The sequence below is a fragment of the Hirundo rustica genome, assembly GCF_015227805.2.
Source record: "Hirundo rustica isolate bHirRus1 chromosome 38 unlocalized genomic scaffold, bHirRus1.pri.v3 SUPER_38_unloc_1, whole genome shotgun sequence".
NCBI classification, from domain to species: Eukaryota; Metazoa; Chordata; class Aves; order Passeriformes; family Hirundinidae; genus Hirundo; species Hirundo rustica.
Genome location: NW_026690194.1, coordinates 1 through 24,767, shown reverse-complemented (window position 1 = coordinate 24,767; position 24,767 = coordinate 1). Strand labels below are relative to the sequence as shown.

Below are 24,767 nucleotides of genomic sequence, written 5' to 3'. Positions count from 1 at the left end.
TCCTCCGCCATTTTTGCCCCGCTCTCCCCGCAGCGCCCCCTGGCGGGCGGGAGGGGCGAGGGGCGGGAAGGGGGCGTGTCCCGGGGCGTCGCCGTGGTGACGGCGGCGGGAGGCGTGTCCCGGGGCGTTGCCGTGGTGACGGCGGCGGGAGGCGTGTCCCCGAGGCCCCGCCCCCGGGGTGTGATGAGCTGCCGCGGTCTCAGCGCGCGCCGCGGCCGCAGCGCAGGTAAGGGTGGGGGGGGTCACACCTGAGGAGGGGGGGGCTCAGATCGGGGCAGACCCCCCCAAAACCCCCCCAAAACCCCCCCCAAACCCACCCTCAGAACTCCCCCACAGGGGTCCCGCAACCCCCCCCGGCCCCGCAGATCCCCCCGCGCTCCCCCCGGGCACTGCGGCAGCGGCTCCGCATCCCGGGGCACGGCCCCCCCCCCGCGCTGTCCCGGGGGGGTTTGGGGACCCCTCACCCCCAAATTCGCGTGTTTATGTCCCCGGACCCCCCCACGACCCCCCCGGCGCTGCGGGCGCTGATCCCCGTTAAGAGCATTAACGGGGGGGAGTGGGGGGGGGGAGCGGGGGGCTCTGGGGGGGCTCTGGGGAGCCGGGGGGGGGCTTGGAGGAGTTTTGAGGGTCTCGGGGAGGATTTGGGAGGGCTCGGGGTGACCCTGAGATTTTTTGGGGAGGGGTCCAAGGAGGAGTTTGAGGAGTTTTGGGGGGTCCCGCGGGGGATTTGAAGGGTCCGGTGGAGGTTTAGGGGGTCCCGGGAAGGATTTTGGGGGGTCTCGATTTAATATGGGGGGGGTCTCTACTGAAGGTGAAGTTTGGTGAAGGGTTTGGCGAGGGGGGGCTCAATTAATTTGGGGAAATTCCCGTTAATTAGGGGGAGTCTTTATTAATTTGCCGGGGGCTTTTTGTTAATTTGGGAACGGGTCGCTCATAATTTCGGAGGTTCTTTATTAATTTGGGGAGGGGGTCTCCCTTAATTGGGAGGGCTCGTCACTAATTTGGGGCAGTTTCCCTTAATTTGGGCGGTTTTCCTCTCATTTGGGAGGGGTCCCCATCGATTTAAGGAAACCGCCCGAATTCCAGGAATATTTTTATTACCTCCAGGAGGGGTCCCCCTTAATTTTGGGAGGGTCTCCCATAATTTAGGGGTCCCCAAGGGGGTCACTTTTTTTTGGGGGGGGGGGGGGGTCTCACCTCCTTTTTCCCCCCCTAAAGTGACCAAACGCCCCCTCCCCATTTTCCAGCTCCCACCTGAACCCTCCCAGCGCCGCCCCCACCACCCCCCCCAAATTTGGGGGTCCCCAAAGGTCACCATGCTGTCCCCTCCCCCCTACGACCCCCTGGAGCTGCCGCGGTTCAGCGACCCCCGCTGGGAGGGGGAGGGGGGCGCGGGGGGGGCCCGAGGGGGAGGAGGAGGAGGAGGAGGACGAAGGCTCCGCCCGGCGCTTCGAGCGCTCCCGCATCAAAGCTCTGGCAGGTACGGGGTGGGGGGGGACACCCCAAAATTGGGGGGGAAAAAATGGGGGGGGGGGGGAGAACGTGAAAAAAAAATGGGGGGGGGGGAGTGCGAAGAATGGGAGGAAAAGTGCAAAAAAAATGGGGGAAAAAAGTGAAATAAATTAGATTAAAAGTGCAAAAGTTGGGAGAAAAAGTGTAAAAAATTGGGAGAAAAAGTGGGAAAAAATGGGAGAAAAAGTGGAAAAAAAATTGGTTGAAAACTAGAGGGGAAAGTGGGGAAAATGTGGGGAAATGCATAAAAATAGGGGGGAGCCCCCCAAAAATGGGGAAAACCCCCCCCAAAAATGGGGGCATACAGTGGAAAAATGGGGGGAACTCCCCAAAATTCCCCTCCCAACCCCCCCTGAATCGCCCCGAACCCCTCCAGAACATTCCCCCAATCACCGCCAGCCCCCCCAAAACTGCCCCAAATCCCCCAGACCCCCCTCAGGACCCCCCCCAAGGACCCCCCCCAAATCCTCTTAGCGTTAATCCAGCGCCGGCTGGCGCGGGGGGATCCCCCCCCTCCGGACCCCCCTCGGGGGGCTCCCACCCCTGGGGGGCTTTGGGAGGATTCGGGGGGGTTTGGGGGGGTGAGTTTGGGGGTCTCTGACCCCCCCCCCTCCCCGGCTCCCCCCCTTTTCCTCCCAGCTGTGCACAAAAAGGGGAGTGGGAGAGCTCTGGGTGGGATTTGGGGGCTCTGGGTGGGATTTGGGGGCTCTGGGGAGATTTGGGGGGGGTTAGGGGGTTTTTTTGGGGGGTCTCTGACCCCCCCCCGGCGCCCCCCCAGACGAGCGCGAGGCGGTGCAGAAGAAAACCTTCACCAAGTGGGTGAATTCCCACCTGGCCCGGGGCTCGCACCTGGGGGACCTCTACAGCGACCTGCGCGACGGGCGGCTGCTGCTGCGCCTGCTGGAGGGGCTCTCGGGGGAGACCCTGGTGAGTGCGACCCCTCCCCAAAACCGGGACCCCCCCCTCAAAGGGGAAACACACCCCCCGACAATGGGGACCACCCCCCAAAATAGAGAAATCCCCGTGGGGACCCCCCGAAAGGGACCCCCCCTTCTCCCCCGGGTGCTCTGGGGGGAGACTCTGGTGAGTGAGACCCCTCCCCAAATTGGGGACACCCCTCGTGGGGACCCCCAGACCCCTCAAACCCCAATTTCCACACCCCCAAACCCCTGATTTCCACACCCCCCCACCCATTTCTCCCTTTCCCTCACTCCCCTCACCCCTCCCTCCCCCTGCCCGCTTTTGGGGGGGGGTCTCTGACTGTTCCCCCTCCCCAATCCCGGGCCAGCCTCGCCCCACGCGGGGCCGGATGCGGATCCACTGCCTGGAGAACGTGGAGAAGGCGCTGCGCTTCCTGCGGGAGCAGCGCGTGCACCTGGAGAACGTGGGCTCGCACGACATCGTGGACGGCAACCCCCGCCTGACGCTGGGCCTGGTGTGGACCATCATCCTGCGATTCCAGGTGGCCCCTCCCGGGACCCCCGCCCACCCGGGACCCCCACCCACCCACCCACCCACCACGGGGCCAGGGGGGAGCAGCTAGGACCCACCCCGGGGGGTTTGGGGTCATTTCGGGGGGTCCCGAGCCCACCCTGGGGGTCTGGGTTTGGTCACAGAGGCACCCAGACTTCCCATAGGTTCCTTTTCGGGGGTCTTGCACCCGCTTTTGGGGGGTCTTAACCCCACTGGGAGGATCCCAGAGCCCGTTTTTGGGGGTCCTGACCCCACCACGGGAGGTTTGCACCCATTTTGGGGGTCCCAGACCCGCTTTGGGGGGTTCTTGACCCCAATTTGAGGGTTCCTGACCCAGTTTTTTTGGGGCCTCCCCAGATCCAGGACATCAGCGTGGAGACCGGGGACACGCGGGAGCGGAAATCGGCCAAGGACGCGCTGCTGGCCTGGTGCCAGATGAAAACCGCGGGGTGAGGGGGCCTGGGGGGGCTCAGGGGGATGCAGGGAGGGGTTCCTGGGGGTTCCCAGAGGGGTCTCGGGGGTCTCTGACCCCCCCCGACCCCCCCCAGGTACCCCAATGTGAACGTGCAGAACTTCACCACGAGCTGGCGGGACGGGCTGGCCTTCTGCGCCCTCATCCACCGGCACCGGTGAGGGGCGGGGGGCTGCGGGGGGCTTCGGGGGGCGGGGGGCAGGTCAGGGGTCAGGGGCAGGTCAGTGGCTCTGGGTCAGTGGGTCAGGGGCCAGAGGTCAGGCCATGGTCACTGGCTCTGGGTCAGGGGTCAGTGGGTCAGTGGGTCAGGGATCAGTGGCTCTGGCTCAGGGGTCAGTGGTCAGTGGGTCAGAGGTCAGGTCAGGGATCAGTGGCTCTGGGTCAGTGGGTCAGGGTCAGGGGGTCAGAGGTCAAGTCAGGGATCAGTGGCTCTGGCTCAGGGGTCAGTGGGTCAGAGGTCAGGTCAGGGGTCTGAGGTGTGGTCAGGGGTCAGTGGCTCTGGCTCAGGGGTCAGTGGTCAGTGGGTCAGGGTCAGATCAGTGGTCAGTGGGTATGGGGTCAGGGGTCAGAGGTCTGGTCAGTGGGTCAGCGGTCAGGTCAGGGGTCAGTGGCTCTGGGTCAGGGGTCAGTGGGTCAGGGGTCAGTGGGTCAGGGTCAGGTCAGGGGTCAGTGGGTATGGGGTCAGGGGTCAGAGGTCTGGTCAGTGGGTCAGCGGTCAGGTCAGGGATCAGTGGCTCTGGGTCAGGGTCAGGTCAGTGGTCAGTGGGTCAGGGGTCAGTGGGTCAGGGTCAGGTCAGGGGTCAGAGGTCAGCCCTGCGCTCGCCCCCAGGCCGGAGCTGCTGGACGTGGGGTCCCTGCGCGGAGCCAACGCCCTGCACAACCTGCACAGCGCCTTCGCCGTGGCCGAGCGCGAGCTGGGGGTCACTCGGCTGCTGGACCCCGAGGGTGAGGGGCTGGGGAGGGGCTGGGGGGCGACTGGGGGTCCCGGGAGGGGTTTGGGGCTCTGACCCCCCCCCTCCCGTGACCCCCAGATGTGGCCGTGGAGCAGCCGGACGAGCGGTCGGTGCTGACCTACGTGGCCGCGCTCTATCACCACTTCTCCAGGATGAAGGCACTGGCCGTGGAGGGAAAACGCGTCGGGAAGGTCCGGGGTGGACACGGGGGTGGACATGGGGATGGACATGGGGTGGACATGGGGTGGACACGGGGGTGGACACGGGGTGGACACGGGGATGGACACGGGGGTGGACACAGGGGTGGACACGGGGGTGGACAGATGGACACGGGGCAGGGGGACACAGGGATGGACACACAGGTGGATGGAAAGGGAACAGGAGGAAGAAGGGATGGACAGATGGATGGTGGACGGACAATGGGCAGATGGACAGATGGACGAGGGACAGATGGTGTCGGGGGGTGGGGACGGGACAGAATCCACGGGAATGGGGGGGGGAGTGGGGGAGAGGGGCGAGGGACAGATGGGAGATGGACAGAGGGACAGATGGGAGATGGACAGAGGGACAGATGGGAGATGGACAGAGGGATGGACAGAGGGATGGACAGAGGGACAGATGGGAGATGGACAGAGGGACAGATGGGAGATGGACAGAGGGACAGATGGGAGATGGACAGAGGGATGGACAGAGGGATGGACAGAGGGACAGATGGGAGATGGACAGAGGGATGGACAGAGGGATGGACAGAGGGACAGATGGGAGATGGACAGAGGGACAGATGGGAGATGGACAGAGGGATGGACAGAGGGATGGACAGAGGGACAGATGGGATGGACAGAGGGATGGACAGAGGGATGGTTTGATCAGAAAGGGATGGAGAAGCAGGGATGGATGGATGGATGGATGGATGGATATGGGGACAGACAGATGGACAGGTGTGAGACTGGAAGGAGGGACGGATGGACGAGGGGAGGACGGGTGGATGGACAGGTGGACAATGGGTGGACGGATGGGTGTGAGGATGGACAGACAGCGGGGGGATGGATGTGAGAATGGACGGACCGGTCAACAAGGGATGGATGGAGGGATGGACAAGGGATGGACGGGCAGATGTGAGGACGGACGGACAGCCGGACAGCCAGGCCCCGCTCGCGCAGGTGCTGGAGGCGGCGCGCGAGGCCGAGGGCCTGGCCGGCCGTTACGAGGCGCAGGCGGCCGAGCTGCTGGGCTGGATCCAGCGCTCGCTGCTGCTGCTCACGGACCGGCGCCTGCCCCGCGGCATCCCCGGCCTGCAGGGGCAGCTGCAGGCCTTCAGCGCCTACCGCACCACCGAGAAACCGCCCCGGTGAGACCCCCGGGGGGGGGGCTGGGGGCTCCAAATGGGGCTTGGGGGGCTCCAAATGGGGCCTGGGGGCTCCAAATGGGGCTTGGGGGCTCCAAATGGGGCTTGGGGTCCCCCCCAGTGTGTTTCAGGTTCCCTCTGAGGGGTTTTGGGGCATCCCTGGGGTTCAGGGTGGGTTTTGGTAATCCCCACCCTGTGTATTTTGGGGTTCCCTCAGTGGATTTTGGGGTTCTCTCGGTGGATTTTGGGGTGTCCCCACCCCGCAGGTTTGAGGACAAGGGGTCCCTGGAGGTGCTGCTGTTCTCGCTCCGGAGCCTCCTCCGCGCCAACAACCAGCGACAGTTCGTGCCACGGGAGGGGACCCACAGCGCCGACATCAACAGGGTGACAGGGACAGGGGGTGGGGGTGACACGGGAAGGGACACTGTAGCACAAGTGCCAGGTGTGCCCCGGGTGCCCCGGGTGTACCCCAGGTGCCCCGGGTGTACCCCAGGTGCCCCGGGTGCCCCGGGTGACGGCGCTGTCCCCGCAGGCGTGGGAGCGGCTGGAGAAGGCCGAGCACGGCCGGGAGCTGGCGCTGCGCTCGGAGCTGCTCCGGCAGCAGCACCTGGAGCAGCTGGCGGCCAGGTTCCACCGCAAGGCCGCCCTCAGGGAGACCTGGCTCGGGGACAACCAGCGCCTGGTGGCACAGGTGACACCGGGAGCCCTTCCCAGAGATCCCAAACCGACCCCAAACAGACCCCAAACCCCACACCCTTGTGGCACAAGAGACCCTGAGACCACCCCCACCACAGGGGACTTCCCTTGTCCCCACCCTCAGGGTGTGTCCCCCTCCCTTGTCACCCCTCATCCCCTTTTTTTACCCCCCAGGACAATTTCGGGGAGGGGTCCCCAGAGTGTCCCCAGCCCCTCACTGCCCTTTCCCCCCCCCCAGGACAATTTCGGGGAGGGGTCCCCAGAGTGTCCCCAACCCCTCACTGCCCTTTCCCCCCCCAGGACAATTTCGGGGGGTCCCTGGCGGGGGTCGAGGCCGCGCTGCGCAAGCACGAGGCCATCGAGAGCGACATCGCCGCCTACGGCAGCCGCGTGCGCGCCGTCACCGCCGTGGCGGCCGAGCTGGAGGCCGAGCGCTATCACGACATGGGCGCTATCGCGACACGCCGCGACCACGTGGTGTCGCTGTGGGAGGCGCTGCGGGCTCAGGTGGCGGCGCGGCGGGAGCGGCTCCGGGCGCACCTGGAGCTGCAGCGGCTCCTGCGCGACCTGGAGCACCTGATGGGCTGGATGGAGGAGATGGAGGTGGGGAGGGGTCTGGGGGGGGGGTGGGATCCCCTCGTGGGACCCCCCCCTCACCCCGGTGACCCCCTCCGCTGTCCCCCGGGTCCCCAGGTGCGGCTGCAGTCGCGGGATTTCGGGCAGCACCTGAGCCAGGTGGACGATTTGCTGCAGATCCACGCCCTGGTGGAGGGGGACGTGGCGGCTCAGGCCGAGAGGGTCCGGAGCGTGGGGGCGGCGGCTGAGCGTTTCCTCGGGGAGGGGGACGGTGAGTGACCCCCTCCCCAAGACTGGGATCCCCGAAATTGGGACCCCCGGGATGCCCTGGAACCCCCAAACCCAGGGACACCTGAACGCCCCTGAGAGCCCCAAGCTGGCACCTACCAGAACACCAAAATGACCCCCCCAAACCTCAAGACCCCCCCCAAAAAACTGCGAGCCCCAAAAACTGAGACCCCAAACCGCCAGATCCCTGAACCCTGTGACCCCCAGGACCCCCAAACTCTGGGATCCTTGAGATCCCAGCCACTCAAAAATGATGAACCCTAAACGCTGCAGCCCCGATCCCTGGCGATTGCGGACCCCAGAACCCCCAAACCCTGCGGGCCCCGAGCCCCGCTGATCCCCGCCCGTGCCCCCCAGGGTACCGCCCGTGCCCCCCGGAGCAGCTGCGGGCGCGGGTGGCGGCTCTGGAGCTGCGCTACCGCGGGCTCTCGGCGCTGTCGGCGCAGCGGCGGCTGCGGCTGGAGCGCTCCCGGCGCCTCTGGAAGTTCCTGTGGGACGCGGGCGAGGAGGAGGCTTGGATGAGGGAGCAGGAGCGGCTCCTGCGCTGCCCGGAGCTGGGCCGGGACCTGCCGGGGGCCCTGCGGATGCTGAGCCAGCTCGAAGCCATCCGAGGGGCGCTGGGGGGACGAGCGGGGCCGCTGGAGCAGCTGCTGGAGCGGGGCCGGGAGCTGCTGGCGCAGGGAGCGCCCGACGGAGCCGCCGCCGGATCGACGGGAAGCGCAAAGCGCGCGGAATCCGCCGCAGGATCCGCCGCCAAAGCCGCGGAGCCCCCCGCGGGACCCCCGGAATCCAAGGACGCGTCGCCGGGACCCGCGGAATCCACCCCGGCATCCACGGAGGGACTCTGCGCGTCCTCCGCCGCGCCCTCGGGACGCCCCGACGGATCCACGGAACCCATCGGGGCACCGGCAGACGCCCCGGAGGGACCCCCGGGCCCCGCTCCGGGCTCCCCGGACCCCGCGGCCGCCGTGTCCCGGCGGATCCGGGAGCTGGAGTCGCTCTGGGCGGCGCTGCCGGCGCTGGCCGGGGTCCGGGAGCGGCGGCTCCGCTCGGCCGCGGGGCGATTCCAGCTGGACGCGGAGGCGGCCGAGGCCGAGTCGTGGCTGGCGGCCGCCGCCCGGCGCCTGGAGGAGCCGGAGCTCGGCCACGACGAGAGATCCGCGGGGATGCTGGAGCGGCGGCTGCGGGAGCTGCAGGACGAGATGCGGCGGCGAGGGTCGGCGCTGGCGGCGCTGCGGGAGCAGGCGCTGCCCGGAGACGCCGCCGATCTTCCCGACGCCGTGCCGGGGCTGGCGGAGCGGCTGGCGGAGCTGGAGCGGCGGCACCGGGAGCTGGAGGAGCGGGCGGAGCTGCGGCGCCTGGAGCTGCGGGACGCGCTGGGGTTGTTCGCGGCGCGCAGCGAGGCCGATGCCTGCGCGCTCTGGGTGGGCGAGAGGGAGCAGTGGCTGCTCTCCATGGAGATTCCCGAACGGATCGAGGACCTGGAGGTGGTGCAGCAGCGGTGAGCGCACGGGGCTTCGCCGTGCAAATCCCTCAATTGTCCCCGGGAAGCCTTGGAGTGCCGCTGGGATTCCCTCAGGAATACACAGGATGGCCCCGTTGTTCCCGTTTTTCTTAAGGATCTCTCCAGTATTCCCGTTTTTCCTCAAGATCTCTCCAGTATTCCCATTATTCCCGTTATTCCCCGTGTTCCCTGAATTCCTACCTCCACCACAACATTCCCAGTGTTCCGGGTGTTCCCGTTTCCCCGGAATTTTCGCTTCCAACACAGCATTCAGCACTCTGAACTCTCACCTTGACGTGAGATATTCTCAGTATTCCCAAAATCCCCGCCTCCAGCGCAGTATTCCCAGAACTTGTGGTACTCCCAAGATTCGTGGCTCTCCCACCTCTGGCACGGTGCTGCTGCTGTTCCCAGTGTCCCCTGAATTCCCGGTAATTCCCGGTGATTCCCGGCGCTCCCGCAGGTTCGAGACGCTGGAGCCGGAGCTGGCGGCGCTGGCGGCGCGCGTGGCCTCCGTGGGTCGCGTCACCCAGGAGCTGCAGGGACCCGGGGACAGGAACCGGGAGAGCGCCCGGGAAACCTGGGAGCAGCTCCGGGACAGGTGGGAGCAGGAATCGGGGCTGGATCCGGGCTGGGATGGATCTTCCAGGCGCTCAGGGATGCTCCGGGCGGAGGGAGGTGTGGATTCTCCGGGCAGTCAGGGATGCAAGGAGGGGTTTTCCGGGCCGGGATACGCTGGGAAGGGATGGATTTTCCGGGCTGGGACGCTCCAGGGATGGATTCTCCGGGCTGGGACGCTCCAGGGATGGATTATCCGGGCTGGGACCCTCCAGGGACGGATTCTCCAGGCCGGGACGCTCCGAGCGCTCCCCGGGCTCTGTCCCACCCTGCCCCGATCCCGCCCGTGCCAGGTGGGAGCGGTTCCGGGCGCTGGCCGAGCGCAAGAAGCTGGCGCTGACCGCGGCGCTGAACATCCACAATTTCCGCCTGGAATGCCACGAGACGCGGGGCTGGATGCGGGAGAAGACGGCGGCGATCGAGGCCACGCGGGCGCTGGGCCGGGACCTGGCCGGGATCACGGCGCTGCAGGGGAAGCTGTCGGGGATGGGGCGCGACCTGGACGCCATCCAGGGAAAGCTGCGGGAGCTGCGGGCCGAGGGCGAGAAGCTGCAGGGGGAGCAGCCGGAGAGAGCGCCCGAGATCCGCGAGGGGCTGGCGGGGCTGGAGGCCGAGTGGGACGCGCTGCGCCGCTGCCACCGGAGCCGCCAGGAGTCGCTGGGGCAGGCGCGGCGGCTCCAGGGCTTCCTGCGGGACCTGGCGGCGCTCCAGGCTTGGCTGTCCCGCACACGCGCGGCCGCGGCCTCCGAGGATGTCCCCGCGTCCCTGGCCGAGGCCGAGGGCTCGCTGCGGCAGCACGACGGCCTCCGCGCCGAGATCTCGCACTACGGCGCCGATTACCGGAGCGCCCGCGCCGCCGGCCGGGAGGTGACCGGGGGACAGACGGACGCGCAGAGCCTGACCCTGCTCCAGCGCCTGGAAGCGCTGGACGCGGACTGGGAAGAGCTGGGCCGGGTGTGGGAGAAGCGGCAGCGGCTCCTGGCCCAGGCCGTCGCCTTCCACGTGTTCCTGCGGGACGCCAAGCAGGTGGAGGGGACGCTGGGGAAGCAGGTGAGGGGCACGCGGGGTGTTCCCGGGAATCCCGCTGCCATCGCGGCGCTGATCCCGGTCCCGGGCCGCAGGAGCACGCCCTGGCACACACGGAGATGCCGGGCACGGTGCCGGGCGCGGAGGCGGCCGTGAGGAGGCTGGAGGAGTTCCTGGCGGCGCTGGACACGGGCGCCGAGCGCGTCCGGGCGCTCGCGGACACCGGGAAGAAGCTGCTGGACGAGGGCGGGGTCCACGCAGAAAAGGTGCGGGAGACGGTGGAGTCGGTGGAGAGCAGGTGAGGGAGATCCTCCCCATCCCATCCCATCCCGTCCCATGGATCCCATGGATCCCATCCCATCCCATCCCATCCCATCCCATCCCACCCCATCCCATCCCATCCCATCCCATCCCATCCCACCCCATCCCATCCCATCCCATCCCATCCCATCCCATCCCATCCCATCCCATCCCATCCCATCCCATCCCACCCCACACCCTGGGAATGGGGTCCCTCACCCCCCCCCCGGCCCCGGCACAGGCACCAGAAGATCCGGGAATCGGCCCAGGAGCTGCTGGGGCGGCTGCGGGATAACTGGGAGCTGCAGAAGTTCCTGCAGGATGGGCAGGAGGTGAGACGGGATCGGGATCGGGATCGGGATCGGGATCGGGATCGGGGGTGGGTGGGGTGAAAATGGGGCTGGGACGAGATGAGAACTGGGCTGGGACTGTGGGAAGAGATCCTGATCTGTGTCCCCGTTCCCGTTGCCGTTCCCAGCTGACGCTGTGGCTGAACGAGAAGCTGCCGGTGGCTCGGGACGTGTCCTACGAGGGCACGCGGGACCTGCAGGGCAAGTGGCAGAAGCACCAGGCCTTCGCCGCCGAGCTCGCGGCCAACCGGGGCTGGCTGGAGGCACTGGAGAAGGTGGGAACGGGGAAAACGGGGGGGAAATGGGGGAAAACGGGATCCGGGAAGAGGCGGCCCCTGGGAAAAGGTGGGGTTTGGGGAGGTGGGGGTTGGGTCACAAAATTCCGTGGGTCTGACCTCAGCGATTCCAGGATTCCACGGATCCAAGCCTCCATGATTCCGTGGTTCTGTGGGTCCAGCCTCACTAATCCTGTGATTCCACGGGGGTCCGGTTTCAGTGACCTCACCATCCCATGGGTCAAACCTTCATAATCCCAAAATTCAGCGTGTTAGCCTCAAAGAAGGACCCCACGCATCCAACATAAATTCCGCAATTCCGTTATTTCTTTGGGTCCGACCTTGACCTTCCCACGGGCCCAATTCCAACGATTCCACCCTCCAACCTTCCCCACCCCACAACCCCGAACGGGTCCAGCCTCGAGGACCCCGCGGCTCCAGCGACGGCCGCCCCGGTGACTTCCTCTCGGGTCACGCCGGCGCGGTTCCGTTCCCGCAGGACGGGGAGCAGCTGGCGCGGGCGCGGCCGGCGCTGGCCGGGCGAGTGGCGGCGCCGCGGCGGGAGCTGCGGGCGCTGTGGGCGCAGGTGGAGGCGGCGGCGGCCGCCAAGGGCCGGGGCTTGGCCGAGGCGGCGCGCGCCGAGAGCTGCGCCCAGGCCTGCGCCGGACTGCGCTCGTGGCTGGCCGGGGTCCGCGCCCAGCTCCGCTCCGGCCACTGCGGCCAGGACCTGACCAGCGTCGGGGTCCTGCTGACCCGGCACCAGGTCAGGGGGGCACGGGGAAAACGGGGGGCTGCGGGGTTCGGGTGAAGGTTTGGGGTTGCGGGGTTCGGGGTGGGTCTGGGGTGTGGGTTTGGGGTACTCGGGGTTTGGGGCGCTCGGGTTCGTGATGCGGGATTTGGGTGCGGGTTTTTTGGGGCGCAGGATTCGGGATGCAGATTTTGGAGTCCCCAGGTTTGGGAGCGCGGGTTTGGGGGTGCGGGTTCTGAGGTTCAGGTTTTGGGGGGCAGAGTTGGGGGTGCAGGTCCGTGTTGCGGGATTTAGGTGCGGGTTTTGTGGTGCGGATTTTGGGGTTCGGGTTTTGGGATGCTGGATTTGGGTGCGGGTTCAGATTTTGGGGTGCAGATTTTGGGGTGCAGGATTTGGGTGCGGGTTCAGATTTTGGGGTGCAGATTTTGGGGTGCAGGATTTGGGTGAGTGTTCAGGTTTTGGGGTGCAGGATTTGGGTGTGGGTTCAGATTTTGGGGTGCAGGATTTGGGTGAGTGTTCAGGTTTTGGGGTGCAGGATTTGGGTGAGTGTTCAGGTTTTGGGGTGCAGTTTCGGGGGCGCAGATTCAGGTTTTGGGGTGCAGGTTTTGGGGCAGCCCCGGGGCTCCCTGACCCCCCAAACCCCCGCAGCTGCTGGAGACGCAGGCGGCGCTGCGGGAGCAGGAGGTGGAGGCGCTGCGGGCGCAGGCCGGGGGGCTCAGCCCGGGGCACCCCCGGAGCGCGGGGGTGCAGCAGCAGGTGCGGGAGCTGGAGCAGAACTTCCGGGAGCTGCGGGAGCCGCTGCGGGAGCGCGGCCGGAGCCTCGCGGCCGCCAGGGAGCTGCACCAGTTCCGCAGGGACCTGGAGGACGAGCTGGTGAGTGGGGGGATCCCCCGGGGCTGTCACTGAGCCCTGGGGTCCCTGATCCCCCGGCCCTGACACCCCCCATTCCTAATCCTGAATCCCTGACCCCAAATCTCTGACCCCCCCAATTCCTGATCCCAAATCCCTGACCCCAAATCTCTGATCCCCCCAATTCCTGATCCCAAATCCCTGACCCCAAATCCCTGATCCCCCAATTCCTGATCCCAAATCCCAGAACTCCCCCCTCAACCCTGACCCCTCCCAGGGTCTCTGAACCCCGAATTCTCCCCACCCCCCCCCCCATGGCTGTCCTTGACCCCCGATCTCGGATTCCCTCTATCCCTGTCCCCAAAGTGTCCCAAATCCCCAATGACCCCCAATGACCCCAATGTCCTCAGTCACCCTGATATCCCCTGGTGACCCCGCTGTCCCCCGTGTCCCCCGTGTCCCCCGCTGTCCCCCGGTGACCCCGCTGTCCCCCGTGTCCCCCGTGTCCCCCGTGTCCCCTGCTGTCCCCCGGTGACCCCGCTGTCCCCCGTGTCCCCCGCTGTCCCCCGGTGACCCCGCTGTCCCCCGGTGACCCCGCTGTCCCCCGCTGTCCCCCGTGTCCCCCGTGTCCCCCGTGTCCCCCAGGTGACCCCCCTGTCCCCCGTGTCCCCAGCTGTGGGTGCAGGAGCGCCAGGCCCTGGCCATGTCCACGGACCACGGGAAGGATCTGCCCTCGGTGCAGCTGCTGCTCCAGAAGAACGAGGTGGCTCAGAGGGTCCCCAAATGTCCCCCGGTGTCCCCCGTGACCCCAGGACTCATCCCACAGACCCCCCCCAGGTTTTCTGGCTCACCCCCCCAGGTCCCCCATAGATCCCCACAGACCCCCCAGTTTCCCCCATTGACCCCCAATGTCCCCCATAACCCCCCCCCAGACCCCTTAGACCCCACACATTCCACCATAGACCCCCCATAAACTGCTCCATAGACCCACAGGCCACCCAATTTCCCCCATAAACCCCCACAGACCCCCTGGATCCCCCAATTTCCCCCACTGACCCCCCCTATGGACCCCATAAACAGCCCCATAGACCCCTGTAGACCCCCATAAACTCCTCCCTAGACTCCCCAATTTCCCCACGGACCCATAAACCCCCATAAACCCCCATAAACCCCCATAAACCCCCCCCATGAACCCCTCCCAAGACCCCCCAATTCCCCCTCACGCCCCCCCCCGACCTCCCGTGTCCCCCCGGCCCCGGCAGACGCTGCAGAAGGAGCTGCAGGGCCGCGAGCGCCGCGTGACGGAGCTGCTGGAGCGGGGGGCCCCCGGCTCGGGGGGCTCCCCCGGGGGGGTCCCGGAGCTGCGGGAGGCCTGGCGGGAGCTGCGGGCGCAGGCGGCGCGGAGGCAGCGGCGCCTGGAGGCCACCCTGGCCGCCCAGCGCTTCCTGCGCGACGCCGCCGCCGCCGAGGCCTGGCTGGGCGAGCGCGAGCTGCACATGCTGGCCCAGGACAAGGCCAAGGTGAGGCAGGGCCCGGACACCCCAACCCGTACCCCCCGGGACAGCTGGTGGGGAGTGGTGGGGAGGGGGTTTCTGGGGGTTTCTGGGGGGTTTCTGGGGTTTCGGGGGGGTTCAGGTGGGGTAGGGAATGGGAGAAGGGGTCAGGGAGGCTGTGGGGAGGGGTCTGGGGGGTCTGGGGAGGGCCTGGGATGGGTTCAGGAGGATGGGGAAGGGTCTTTGGGAGGTCTGGGGTGTCTGTGGGGGGTCAGAGGGGGAGCTGAGGGGTCTGAGGGGGGTCTGGGGGTATCAGAAGGGGAGCGGGTAATGTGACAAGGGGGTCAGGGAGGCTGTGGGGAGGGGGTCTGGGGGGTCTGGGGAGGGTCTGGGATGGGTTCAGGGGGATTATGAAGGGTCTGGAGGGGTCTTTGGGGGCTTTGGGGGGGTCTGGGATGAGTTTAGGGGGATTGGGAAGGGTCTTTGGAAGGTCTGGGGTGTCTGTGGTGGGTCAGAGGGGGAGCTGAGGGGTCTGTGAGGGGTCTGGAGGTGTCTCTGAGATGGCCTGAGGGGTCTGTGGGTGTCTATTTGGGACCTGGGGGGGGTCTGTGGGGTGTCTCTGATGGGGTCTGAGGGGGTCTATGAGGAGCCTAAAGGGAATCTATGGGGTCAGGAAGGCTTAGAGGGGATCTCTGGGGGGTCTCTGGGGGGTCTTTGGGGGGTCTGTGAGTGGCCTGGAGAGCTCAGGCACACCCAAACCACCTGCAGGGGGTTGGGGAGGTGTCTGTGGGGTAGGGCCAGCGCCGTGACCCCCCCGGTGTCCCCGCGGTGTCCCCAGGACGAGCCGGGCGCCCAGGCCATGCTGAGCCGGCACCTGGGGCTGGAGCAGGAGCTGCGCGACTACGGCGGCACCGTGGAGCTGCTGGCCGAGCAGGGCCGGGCCATGGCGGCCAGCGGCCACCCCGACGGGTGGGGACAGCGCGGGGACAGCGCGGGGACAGCGCGGGGACAGCCCCGCCACCGCGTCCCCCGACACCCCTGTCCCAATGCTCCCTGGCCCCGGGGGTGTCCGTGTGCCCGCGTCCGTTGTCTGTCCTCCGATGTCCCTGAGGTCCCTGACATCGCTGTCCCCGTGTCCCCTGGTGACACTGCTGCGCCCTGTTCCCGATGTCCCCTGGTGACACCGCTCCCCCACGGGTGACACCCCTGTCCCTGATGTCCCCTGGGTGACGCTGCTCCCTCCCAGGTGACACCACTGTCCCCTGTTCCCAATGTCCCCATGTCCCCTGGTGACACCGCTCCCCTCAGGTGACCCCGCTGTCCCCTGTTCCTGATGTCCCCATGTCCCCAGGTGACCCCGCTGTCCCCTGTCCCCTATCCCCATGTCCCCAGGTGACCCCGCTGTCCCCTGTCCCCTATCCCCATGTCCCCAGGTGACCCCGCTGTCCCCCGTCCCCTATCCCCATGTCCCCAGGTGACCCCGCTGTCCCCTGTCCCCTGTTCCCCATGTCCCCAGGTGACCCCGCTGTCCCCTGTCCCCCGTGCAGCGAGCGGCTCCGTGCCCGCGCCGCGCAGGTGCAGCGTCTCTACGCGGGGCTTTGTCACCTGGCCGGGGAGCGCAGGGCCACCCTGCAGGGCCACCACCGCCTGTGCCAGCTGCGCAGGGACCTCGATGACCTGGAGCAGTGGATCTCGGAGCGAGAGGTGGTGGCAGCGTCCCGGGAGCTGGGGCAGGACTTCGAGCACGTCACGGTGAGGGGACACTGAGGGGACACCGGGGGGACACTGAGGGGACACCAGCACCCTGTGTCACCTCAGTGCCAGGTGCTCCCCAGGTCATCTTGACTCTGGGGGGGTCCTTGTGTGCCCCTGTCACTGGGGGTGTCCCCGTGTCCCCTATCCCCAGGAATGCTCCCCTGACCCCGATGTGTCCCCCTGTCCCCGTGTCCCCCTGTCCCGTGTCCCCCTGTCCCCGTGTCCCCGTGTCCCCCTGTCCCCGTGTCCCTCTGTCCCATGTCCCCGTGTCCCCCTGACCCCGGCCTGTCCTGTGTCCCCCTGTCCCCCTGTCCTCGTGTCCCCCTGTCCCCGTGTCCCTCTGTCCCGTGTCCCCGTGTCCCCCTGACCCTGGCCTGTCCCATGTCCCCCTGTCCCCCTGTCCCCGTGTCCCCCTGACCCCGGCTTGTCCCATGTCCCCCTGTCCCCGTGTCCCCATGTCCCCCTGTCCCGTGTCCCCCTGTCCCCCTGTCCCCCTGTCCCCGTGTCCCCCTGTCCCGTGTCCCCCTGACCCCGGCCTGTCCCGTGTCCCCCTGTCCCCCTGTCCCGTGTCCCCCTGTCCCCCTGTCCCCCTGTCCCCGTGTCCCCGTGTCCCCCTGTCCCCGTGTCCCCCTGTCCCATGTCCCCGTGTCCCCCTGACCCCGGCCTGTCCCGTGTCTCCCTGTCCCCCTGTCCCCCTGTCCCCGTGTCCCCATGTCCCCCTGACCCCGGCCTGTCCCGTGTCCCCGCAGCTGCTCCGGGACAAGTTCCGCGAGTTCTCCCGGGACACGGGCGGGCTGGGCCAGGAGCGGGTGGACGCGGCCAACGCGGCGGCGGCGGCGCTGATCGCCGGGGGCCACCCCGAGCGCGCGGCCGTGGCCCAGTGGCAAGCGGGGCTCAACGAGGCGTGGGCAGAGCTGCTGGAGCTGGTGGCCACCCGGGCGCAGGAGCTGGCGGCCGCGCACGACCTGCAGCGCTTCCGCCGCGACGCCCGGCAGGTGCTGGCGCAGCTCCGCGACAAGGCCCGGCAGGTGCCCGAGGAGCTGGGGCGAGACCTGCGGGCGGCAGAGGGGCTGGAGAGGCAGCACCGCGCCTTCGAGCACGACGTGCAGGCCCTGAGCGCGCAGGTGAGCGGCGGGGGACAGGGGAGGGGACGGGGACAGGGGAGGGGACGGGACACAGAGTGGGACAGGGACAGGTGAGGGACGCACTGTGGTGCAGAACGTAGCTGACAGTGGGGTATGTCACCTGTCCCATGTCACGCCTGTCACACCTGTCCCAGGTCACCCCTGTCCCACCTGTCCCACCTGTCCCATGTCACCCCTGTCCCATGTCACCCCTGTCCCACCTGTCCCATGTCCCACCTGTCCCATGTCACACCTGCCCCATGTCACACCTGCCCCATGTCACACCTGTCACACCTGTCACCCCTGTCCCATGTCACCCCTGTCCCACCTGTCCCCAGGTGACAGCTGTCCAGGAGGCCGCGGGCCGTCTGGCGGCGGCGTACGCGGGCCCGCGGGCCGAGGAGCTGCGGGCTCAGGAGGGCGCGGTGGCCGCGGCCTGGGCCGAGCTCCGCGGGCGCTGCCAGCGCCGCCGCCGCCTGCTCGGGGACAGCGTGGAGCAGTTCCGCTTCCTCCGCGCCGCCCGCGACCTGCGCCTCTGGATGGACGGGATGCACCTGCAGCTGCAGGCCCGCGAGCGGCCCAGGTGGGACACGGGGGGACGCGGGGACACGGGGGGACACTGAGGGACACTGCAGGGACACTGAGGGACACTGCAGGGACACTGCGGGGACACTGAGGGGACACACAGGGACACACAGGGACACACAGGGACACACAGGGACACTGAGGGGACACTGCAGGGACATACAGGGACACCACGGGGACACCACGGGGACACACAGGGACACTGAGGGGACACCCAGGGACACTGCGGGGACACTGAGGGGACATGCAGGGACACACAAGGACACCATGGGGACACAGGGACACTGCAGGGACATGGAGGGATGCAAGGGCGTGGGGTCACCACGGGGACACCCAGGGACATGGGGACAGCCTGGGCCGTGAGGACACACAGGAATGTCGGGACAGCCCTGGGGACACACAGGGACATGGGGACACACATGGGGACAGCCCTGGGGACGCGAGGACACGGGGACATCTCAAGGGACACCGTGGTGACCGCGGCCACTGCGCCCAGGTGGAGCCGGGGTGTCCCCGGGGTGTCCCCGTGGTGACCCCGGTGTCCCCGTGGTGACCCCCCCGCTGTCCCTGTCCCCTCCCAGGGACGTCACCGCGGCCGAGCTGCTGATCCAGCAGCACCAGGGGCTGCGGGCCGAGCTGGAGGCGCGCGAGGGCTCCTTCGGGGCCTGCGTGGCCGCGGCCACCGCGCTGCTGCAGCGCGGCCACCACGAGGCCGACAAGGTGGGACGCGCCTGTCACCGCGTCCTCGTCCCCGCGTCACCGTCCCCAAAGCCCCCAGCCCCACACCCCTCGCCCAAACCCTGCTCTCGGCGGCGCTGTCCCCGTGCCACGTCCCCTCACGTCCCCATCCTGTCCCCCCGTGTCCCCGTCCCGTGTCCCCGCAGCTGTCCCAGGAGCTGGCCGAGCTCCAGGAGCGCCGCAGGGACATCGGGGAGCGCTGGCAGGACAAGCTGGAGTGGCTGCAGACTGGTGAGGACTGGGAGGGCCCCACGTGTCCCCTCATGTCCCCTCACGTCCCTTCATGTCCCTTCAGGTCCCTTCACGTCCCTTCACGTCCCTTCACGTCCCTTCATGTCCCTTCATGTCCGCTCATGTCCCTTCATGTCCCCTCATGTCCCTTCACGTCCCCTGGGCCAGGCTCAGGTGCTGCCCCCACCCAGAAGGTGTGAGGGAGGGTCCCTCTGCCTGTGTCCCTCTCAAAGCAGGGGTCAGGGGGGGCACAGGGGGGTCCCTGTCCCCCGGTGTCCCCTCTCAGTGCCCAGGGGTGGCACAGGGGTGGCTCAGGGGTGGCCCAGGGGTGGCTCAGGGGTGGCACAGGGCTGTCCCTGTCCCCCGGTGTCCCCTCTCAGTGCCCAGGGGTGGCCCAGGGGTGGCTCAGGGGTGGCACAGGGCTGTCCCTGTCCCCCGGTGTCCCCTCTCAGTACCCAGGGGTGGCCCGGGGGTGGCTCAGGGGTGGCTCAGGGGTGGCCCAGGGGTGGCCCAGGGGTGGCTCAGGGCTGTCCCTGTCCCCCGGCGCCCCCCCCGGTGACGGTCCCCGTGTCCCCAGTGCTGGAGGTGCTGGTGTTCGGGCGCGACGCGGCCACGGCCGAGGCCTGGCTGGCCAGCAGGGAGCCCCTGGCCCGCGCCCCCGAGCTGGGCTCCAGCCTGGCCGAGGCCGAGACCCTCCTCAAACGCCACCAGAGCTTCCAAAAGGCCGCCGCCGCCTGGGACGAGAGATTCGCTGCCCTGAGCCGCCTGACCACGGTGGGGACACGGGGGGACATGGGGGGACACGGGGGGACATGGGGACACGGGGGGACATCAGGGGGACATGGGGGAAAAATGGGGGGAAAAATGGGGAGGGGGACACGGGGACATTGGGGACATGAGGGAAAATGGGGGGAATGAAGGGAAGTGGGGAGGGGGACATGGGGGGCATGGGGGGATGTGGGGATGAGGATACGGGGGGAAATGGGGAGGGGGACGGGGGGGACACGGAAGATAATGGGGACAGTGGGGGGCCCTGGGGAGGGAAAAGGGGGCACAGGGAGGGGACAGAGGGGACATGGCAAGGACAAGGGCAAGGGGGGGCACTGTGACACCAAGGGGACACAGCGTGGGAGGGGGCTGAGGGTCCCTGTGTCACCTCCATGCCCCGGGGGGGGGTCCCCCTGTGCCCCCCCCGTCACTGGGGTGTCCCTGACCCCCCCCCGACCCCCCCCAGCTGGAGGAGAAGGAGCGGCGGCGGCGCCAGGAGGAGGAGGAGGCGGCGAGGAAGCTGCAGCCCCCCGAGCCCCCCCCGGCCCCGGCCCAAGTCGAGGGGACCCCCCCGGCGGTGCCCCCCGAGAGCCAGGATGGGGGAGGGGGCGGGGAGGGGCAGAGGTGAGGGGGGGCGGGGCGGGGGGGGGCAATTTGGGGTGCGACATTGAGGTTTGGGGGGGATTTGGGAGACTCCCGGGTTTAGGGGGGTTGGGGGGACACCCTCGGCGGGGGGGGGGGGGGATGGGGGCCCCGGGGGGAGGTGTGGGATGTGGGGAGGGGGTTCTTGGGGTGACAGGGTGGTGTCCCCTGTGTCCCCACCCCCCCCAGGGCCCCCACCCCCCAGAGCCGCCCAGCGGAGCCCCCGGCCCTCAACGGGATCCGGCCCGACAGCGCCGCGGGACAGGTGAGACCCCCGGAACGCGGGGGGCACCCCCGGACCCCTCCCTAGGAGCCCCCCTCACCGCTGTCCCCCTCCCCAGGTCCCCAAAGGGGCGCAGGAGGGGGGGGCCCGGCCAAGGGGGGGTGGCGGCCACGCTGCCCCCCCGCGCCCCCCCCCCGCCCGAGACCCTCGAGGGGGGGCTGTGCCGAAAGCAGGAGCTGGAGGCGCCCGGCAAGAGAGCGACCAACAGGTCAGGGACACCCTGGGGACACCCCGGGGACACCCCGGGGACACTCTGGGGACACCCTGGGGACACTCTGGGGACACCCTGGGGACATGGCCCGGCCTCGGGGACACCCTGGGGACACCCCGGGGACACCCTGGGGACACCCTGGGGACACCCTGGGGACACGGCCCGGCCTTGGGGACATCCTGGGGACACCCTGGGGACATGGCCCGGCCTCAGGGACACCCTGGGGACACCCCGGGGACACTCTGGGGACACTCTGGGGACACCCTGGGGACAGTGCCCGGCCTCGGGGACACCCTGGGGACACCCTGGGGACACGGCCCGGCCTCGGGGACACCCTGGGGACACCCTGGGGACATGGCCTGGCCTTGGGGACACCCTGGGGACACTCTGGGGACACCCTGGGGACACCCTGAGGACACTCTGGGGACACCCCCCCTATGGCCCCGCCCTATATGGGCATCCTGGCCCCGCCCACACCCCCTCTCCCTGCCATGGCCACGCCCACAAAGCGCCACGCCCCTCAAAGTCCCAACGCATCCTGGCAGCGCCTGGGATGAGTCCTGAGGGGGTGGGGGTCCCCAAAATCCCCCCTAAACCCCCCGTGAGCCCCCCCCCAGGTCCTGGCAGAGCCGGGGCTGTGTCCTGCGGGGGCGGTGGGCTCAGAGACCCCCCCCCGACCCCCCCAGGTCCTGGCAGAGCCGGGGCTGTGTCCTGCGGGGGCGGTGGGCTCAGAGACGCCCCCCGACCCCCCCAGGTCCTGGCAGAGCCTGTACTGCGTGCTGCGGGGGGGGGCCCTGAGCGTGTTCAAGGACGCGCGGGGGGCGGGCGCGGGGGTCCCGTACCACGGCGAGCCCCCCACGCCCCTGCGCGGTGCCCGCTGCCACCCGGCCACCTCCTACCGCAAACGGAAACACGTCTTCAGGCTGGGGTACGGGGGGGGAAACGGGGGGAAATGGGGGGAAAAATGAGGAGGGGAATCGGGGGAAGTGAGGGGGAGAATGGGGGGGAAGTGGGGGAAAAACGTGGAGGAGATGGGGGAATATTGGGGGGAAAATGTGGGGGAATATTGGGGGGAAAATGTGGGGGAAGATTAGAGGAAAACGGGGGGAAGTTGGGGAGAAATGGGGGAAAACTGCAGAGGAAAATGGGGAGAAATGGGAAGGAGATGGGGGGGCAAGGAGGCGAGAATGGGGTGGGAAGAAAAAATGTGGGGAAATGGGGAAAAAAATGGGGGGAAGAAGGAGAGAAAAAAAGTGGGAATAATGGGTCGGATGTGCAGGGAAATGCGTAAAAATAGGGGAGGGAAGATGGAGATAAACGGGGAACGTGAGGGGGACACGAAGGGGCTGGGGGGGTCCCGGTGGCTGATCCCGGTCCCCCCCAGGCTGAGCGATGGGAAGGAATTCCTGTTCCAGGCTAAGGACGAGGTGAGACCCCCCCCCATGTCCCCTGGATGTCCCCTGGATGTCCCCCGAGCCCGCAGTGGCCCCGATGTCCCCGTGTCCCCTCCCCAGGCCGACATGGCCCTGTGGCTCCGGGCCATCGAAGCCGCCGCCGGGGCCGCGCTGGGGCCGGGGGCGCCCCGGGAGGGCTCGGGGGTCCCCGGGGGTCCCCCCAAGGGGATGTCGCGGGCTCTGAGCCTCCCCCCGGTGCCGCCCCCGGCCGATGGAGCCCCCCGGCCCCGCGAGGCCAAGGAGAGGGAGAAACGCTTCAGCTTCTTCAAGAAGAACAAGTAGAGTTTGGGGGTCCCGCAGCCGACGGAGGGACACGGGGGGGGTCCCACGGGGGATGAGTGTCCCCTTCCCCCCGTTCCGGTGATGTCCCCGCGCAGCCCCCACCCCAATAAAGTGATTTGAGACGGAGACTGAGTGTGCTGGGGAGCGGGGACTGGGAGGGACTGGGAGGGACTGGGAGGGACTGGGAAGCGGTGGGATTTGAATAGGGGTGGGGTTTGGGATGCAAACTGGAATTGAGGTGCGGGTGACGATGGGATAAGGATGGGGTCCACGCGTGGGTGGGATTGCGGTGGGACTGAGAGGAGAACGGATTGGGTGGGGATGGAAATGGGGTTGGGTTGGGACGGGATTTGGAATGGGGCTGGGCCGGTTTCGGACTCGGAGGGGCCTTCGGGAACGGGGCGGCGCGGGACACGCCAGTGCTCCCAGTACGAACATCAGCGCTCCCAGTGCTCCCAGTACGGACCCCAATGCCCCCAGTATTCCCAGCGCCCCCGATACCCCCAGCGCCCCCAGTACAGGCCCCAGCGCTCCCAGTACGGCTCCCAGCGCTCCCAGTACAGCCTCCGGTGCCCGTCACGCCCCCCACCCCATCAATGGCCCGCCCCGACCCCCCCCCAGCAGACCCATGGACCGCTCCTCCCCTCGCCCCGCCCTCTCCCTCTCGTGATTGGCTGCGGCCGCTCCGCGGGCGGGCTCGCCTGGAGAATCGATGACCTCACTCTGCGGCGTTTGACGGACAGCTCGGGCGGCCAATGAGCGCGCGGGAGGCGGGGCGGTGCCGGGAGACGCCGCCGCCATTTTGTGAGCAGCGCGCGGCGGACGGGGCAGGTGGGGGCGGGGGGGGCCCGGGGGGGTTTCGGGATCGGGGGTCGGGACCGGGGACCGGGGGGAACACACGGGGCCAGAGCCGGCCACGGCCCCGCTGAGGCGCCCGCAGGCCTCGGGGGATGCCAGCCGGGAGGGTTTGGGGGAATCTCGGGCCTGCGGACGGGAGGGGAATGAGGAGGGGAGGGGGTCTCAGATCTGAGGGGTCTCAGGCCTGAGGAGGGGTCTCAGGCCCGGGGGGGAACAAGAGGGGTTTGAGGGGGTCTCAGCCCTGGGCGGTTTGGGGGTTCGGGGCGTGCCTCTGCCCTGCGGGGGTGCGCAGAGTTTTGGGGTGTTCGGGGGCTCTGCACTGCAGGAAAGGAGGTGCCAGAGGGTTAGGCGGATTTTCGGGGTTTCGAAGGTTTAAGGTGGGTTTTGGGGTGTCAGAGGTTAAAGGTGGTTTTTTTGGGGTGTTCCTGGGCACAGTGCAGGAGGGGCACAGCAGAGATTTGGGGTGTTTATTTTGGGGGGGATTTGGGAGGCTTGAGGCTCTGCCCTGAAGGAGCAGAAGCAAAACTTGGGGGGGATTTGGGGTGTTTGGGGCTGTGCCCTGCGAGAGGGCCCTCAGCCCCACGGGGCCACAGTGGGGCTCAGGGTTATTGAGGGGATTTGGCGTGTTTGGGGCTATGCCCTGAACGAGCAGGGGCAGAGTTCTGGGGTGTTTACTTGAGGACATTTGGGGTCTTTGGGGCTACAGCCCCATGGACACACACAGATGTTAGGGGGCTTTTATTTGAGGGGTGTTTGCAGGACCAGCCCTGGGCACAGACAAAGAGGTTTGGGGTATTTGAGGAGGATTTAGGGTGTTTGGGGGCACAGCCCCAAGGACGTAGAGAGCTTTGGGGTGTTTCAGGGGATTTGGGGGCACAGCCCTGGGCACACACACACAGAGATTTGGGGTGTTTATTTGCTGTTTTGAGGGGTACAGCTCCAGAGGCTTGGGGTATTTGAGGATGATTTAGGGTGTTTGTGGGCACAGCCCTATGCACACACACAGAGGTTTGGGGTGATTCAGGGGATTTTTGGGCACAGCCTTGGGCAGACAAAGAGGCTCAGGCTGTTTCTCGGGGTGTTTTGGGGCTGTTTGTGGGCACACACACGCAGGCTCAGGCTGTTTCTCAGGGTGTTTTGGGGCTGTTTGTGGGCACACACACGCAGGCTCAGGCTGTTTCTCGGGGTGTTTTGGGGCTGTTTGTGGGCACACACACGCAGGCTCAGGCTGTTTCTCGGGGTGTTTTGGGGCTGTTCGTGGGCACACACACGCAGGCTCAGGCTGTTTCTCGGGGTGTTTTGGGGCTGTTTGTGGGCACACACACGTAGGCTCAGGCTGTTTCTCAGGGGGTTTTGGG

General features: G+C 68.0%; 1 protein-coding gene across 1 annotated transcript; it reads left to right on the top strand.

Annotated features, from left to right (window-relative positions):
* The first annotated feature begins 482 nt into the window (after positions 1-482).
* LOC120747641 (spectrin beta chain, non-erythrocytic 2-like) lies at positions 483-22,668 on the top strand. The gene is given in 38 exon segments (XM_058424294.1): positions 483-533; positions 1,417-1,480; positions 2,291-2,439; positions 2,801-2,974; positions 3,343-3,434; positions 3,534-3,614; positions 4,287-4,402; positions 4,489-4,601; positions 5,571-5,758; positions 6,022-6,139; positions 6,288-6,446; positions 6,752-7,054; positions 7,145-7,298; positions 7,673-8,005; positions 8,273-8,816; positions 9,283-9,420; positions 9,731-10,487; positions 10,559-10,761; positions 11,005-11,095; positions 11,242-11,388; positions 11,888-12,151; positions 12,785-13,009; positions 13,659-13,748; positions 14,248-14,505; positions 15,317-15,447; positions 16,026-16,230; positions 16,983-17,357; positions 17,696-17,940; positions 18,524-18,662; positions 18,827-18,911; positions 19,489-19,685; positions 20,146-20,303; positions 20,511-20,586; positions 20,663-20,710; positions 20,712-20,812; positions 21,570-21,743; positions 22,200-22,242; positions 22,330-22,668. Coding segments are annotated over 38 exon segments (7,011 nt in total). The 3' UTR covers positions 22,552-22,668.
* The last annotated feature ends 2,099 nt before the right edge of the window (positions 22,669-24,767 follow it).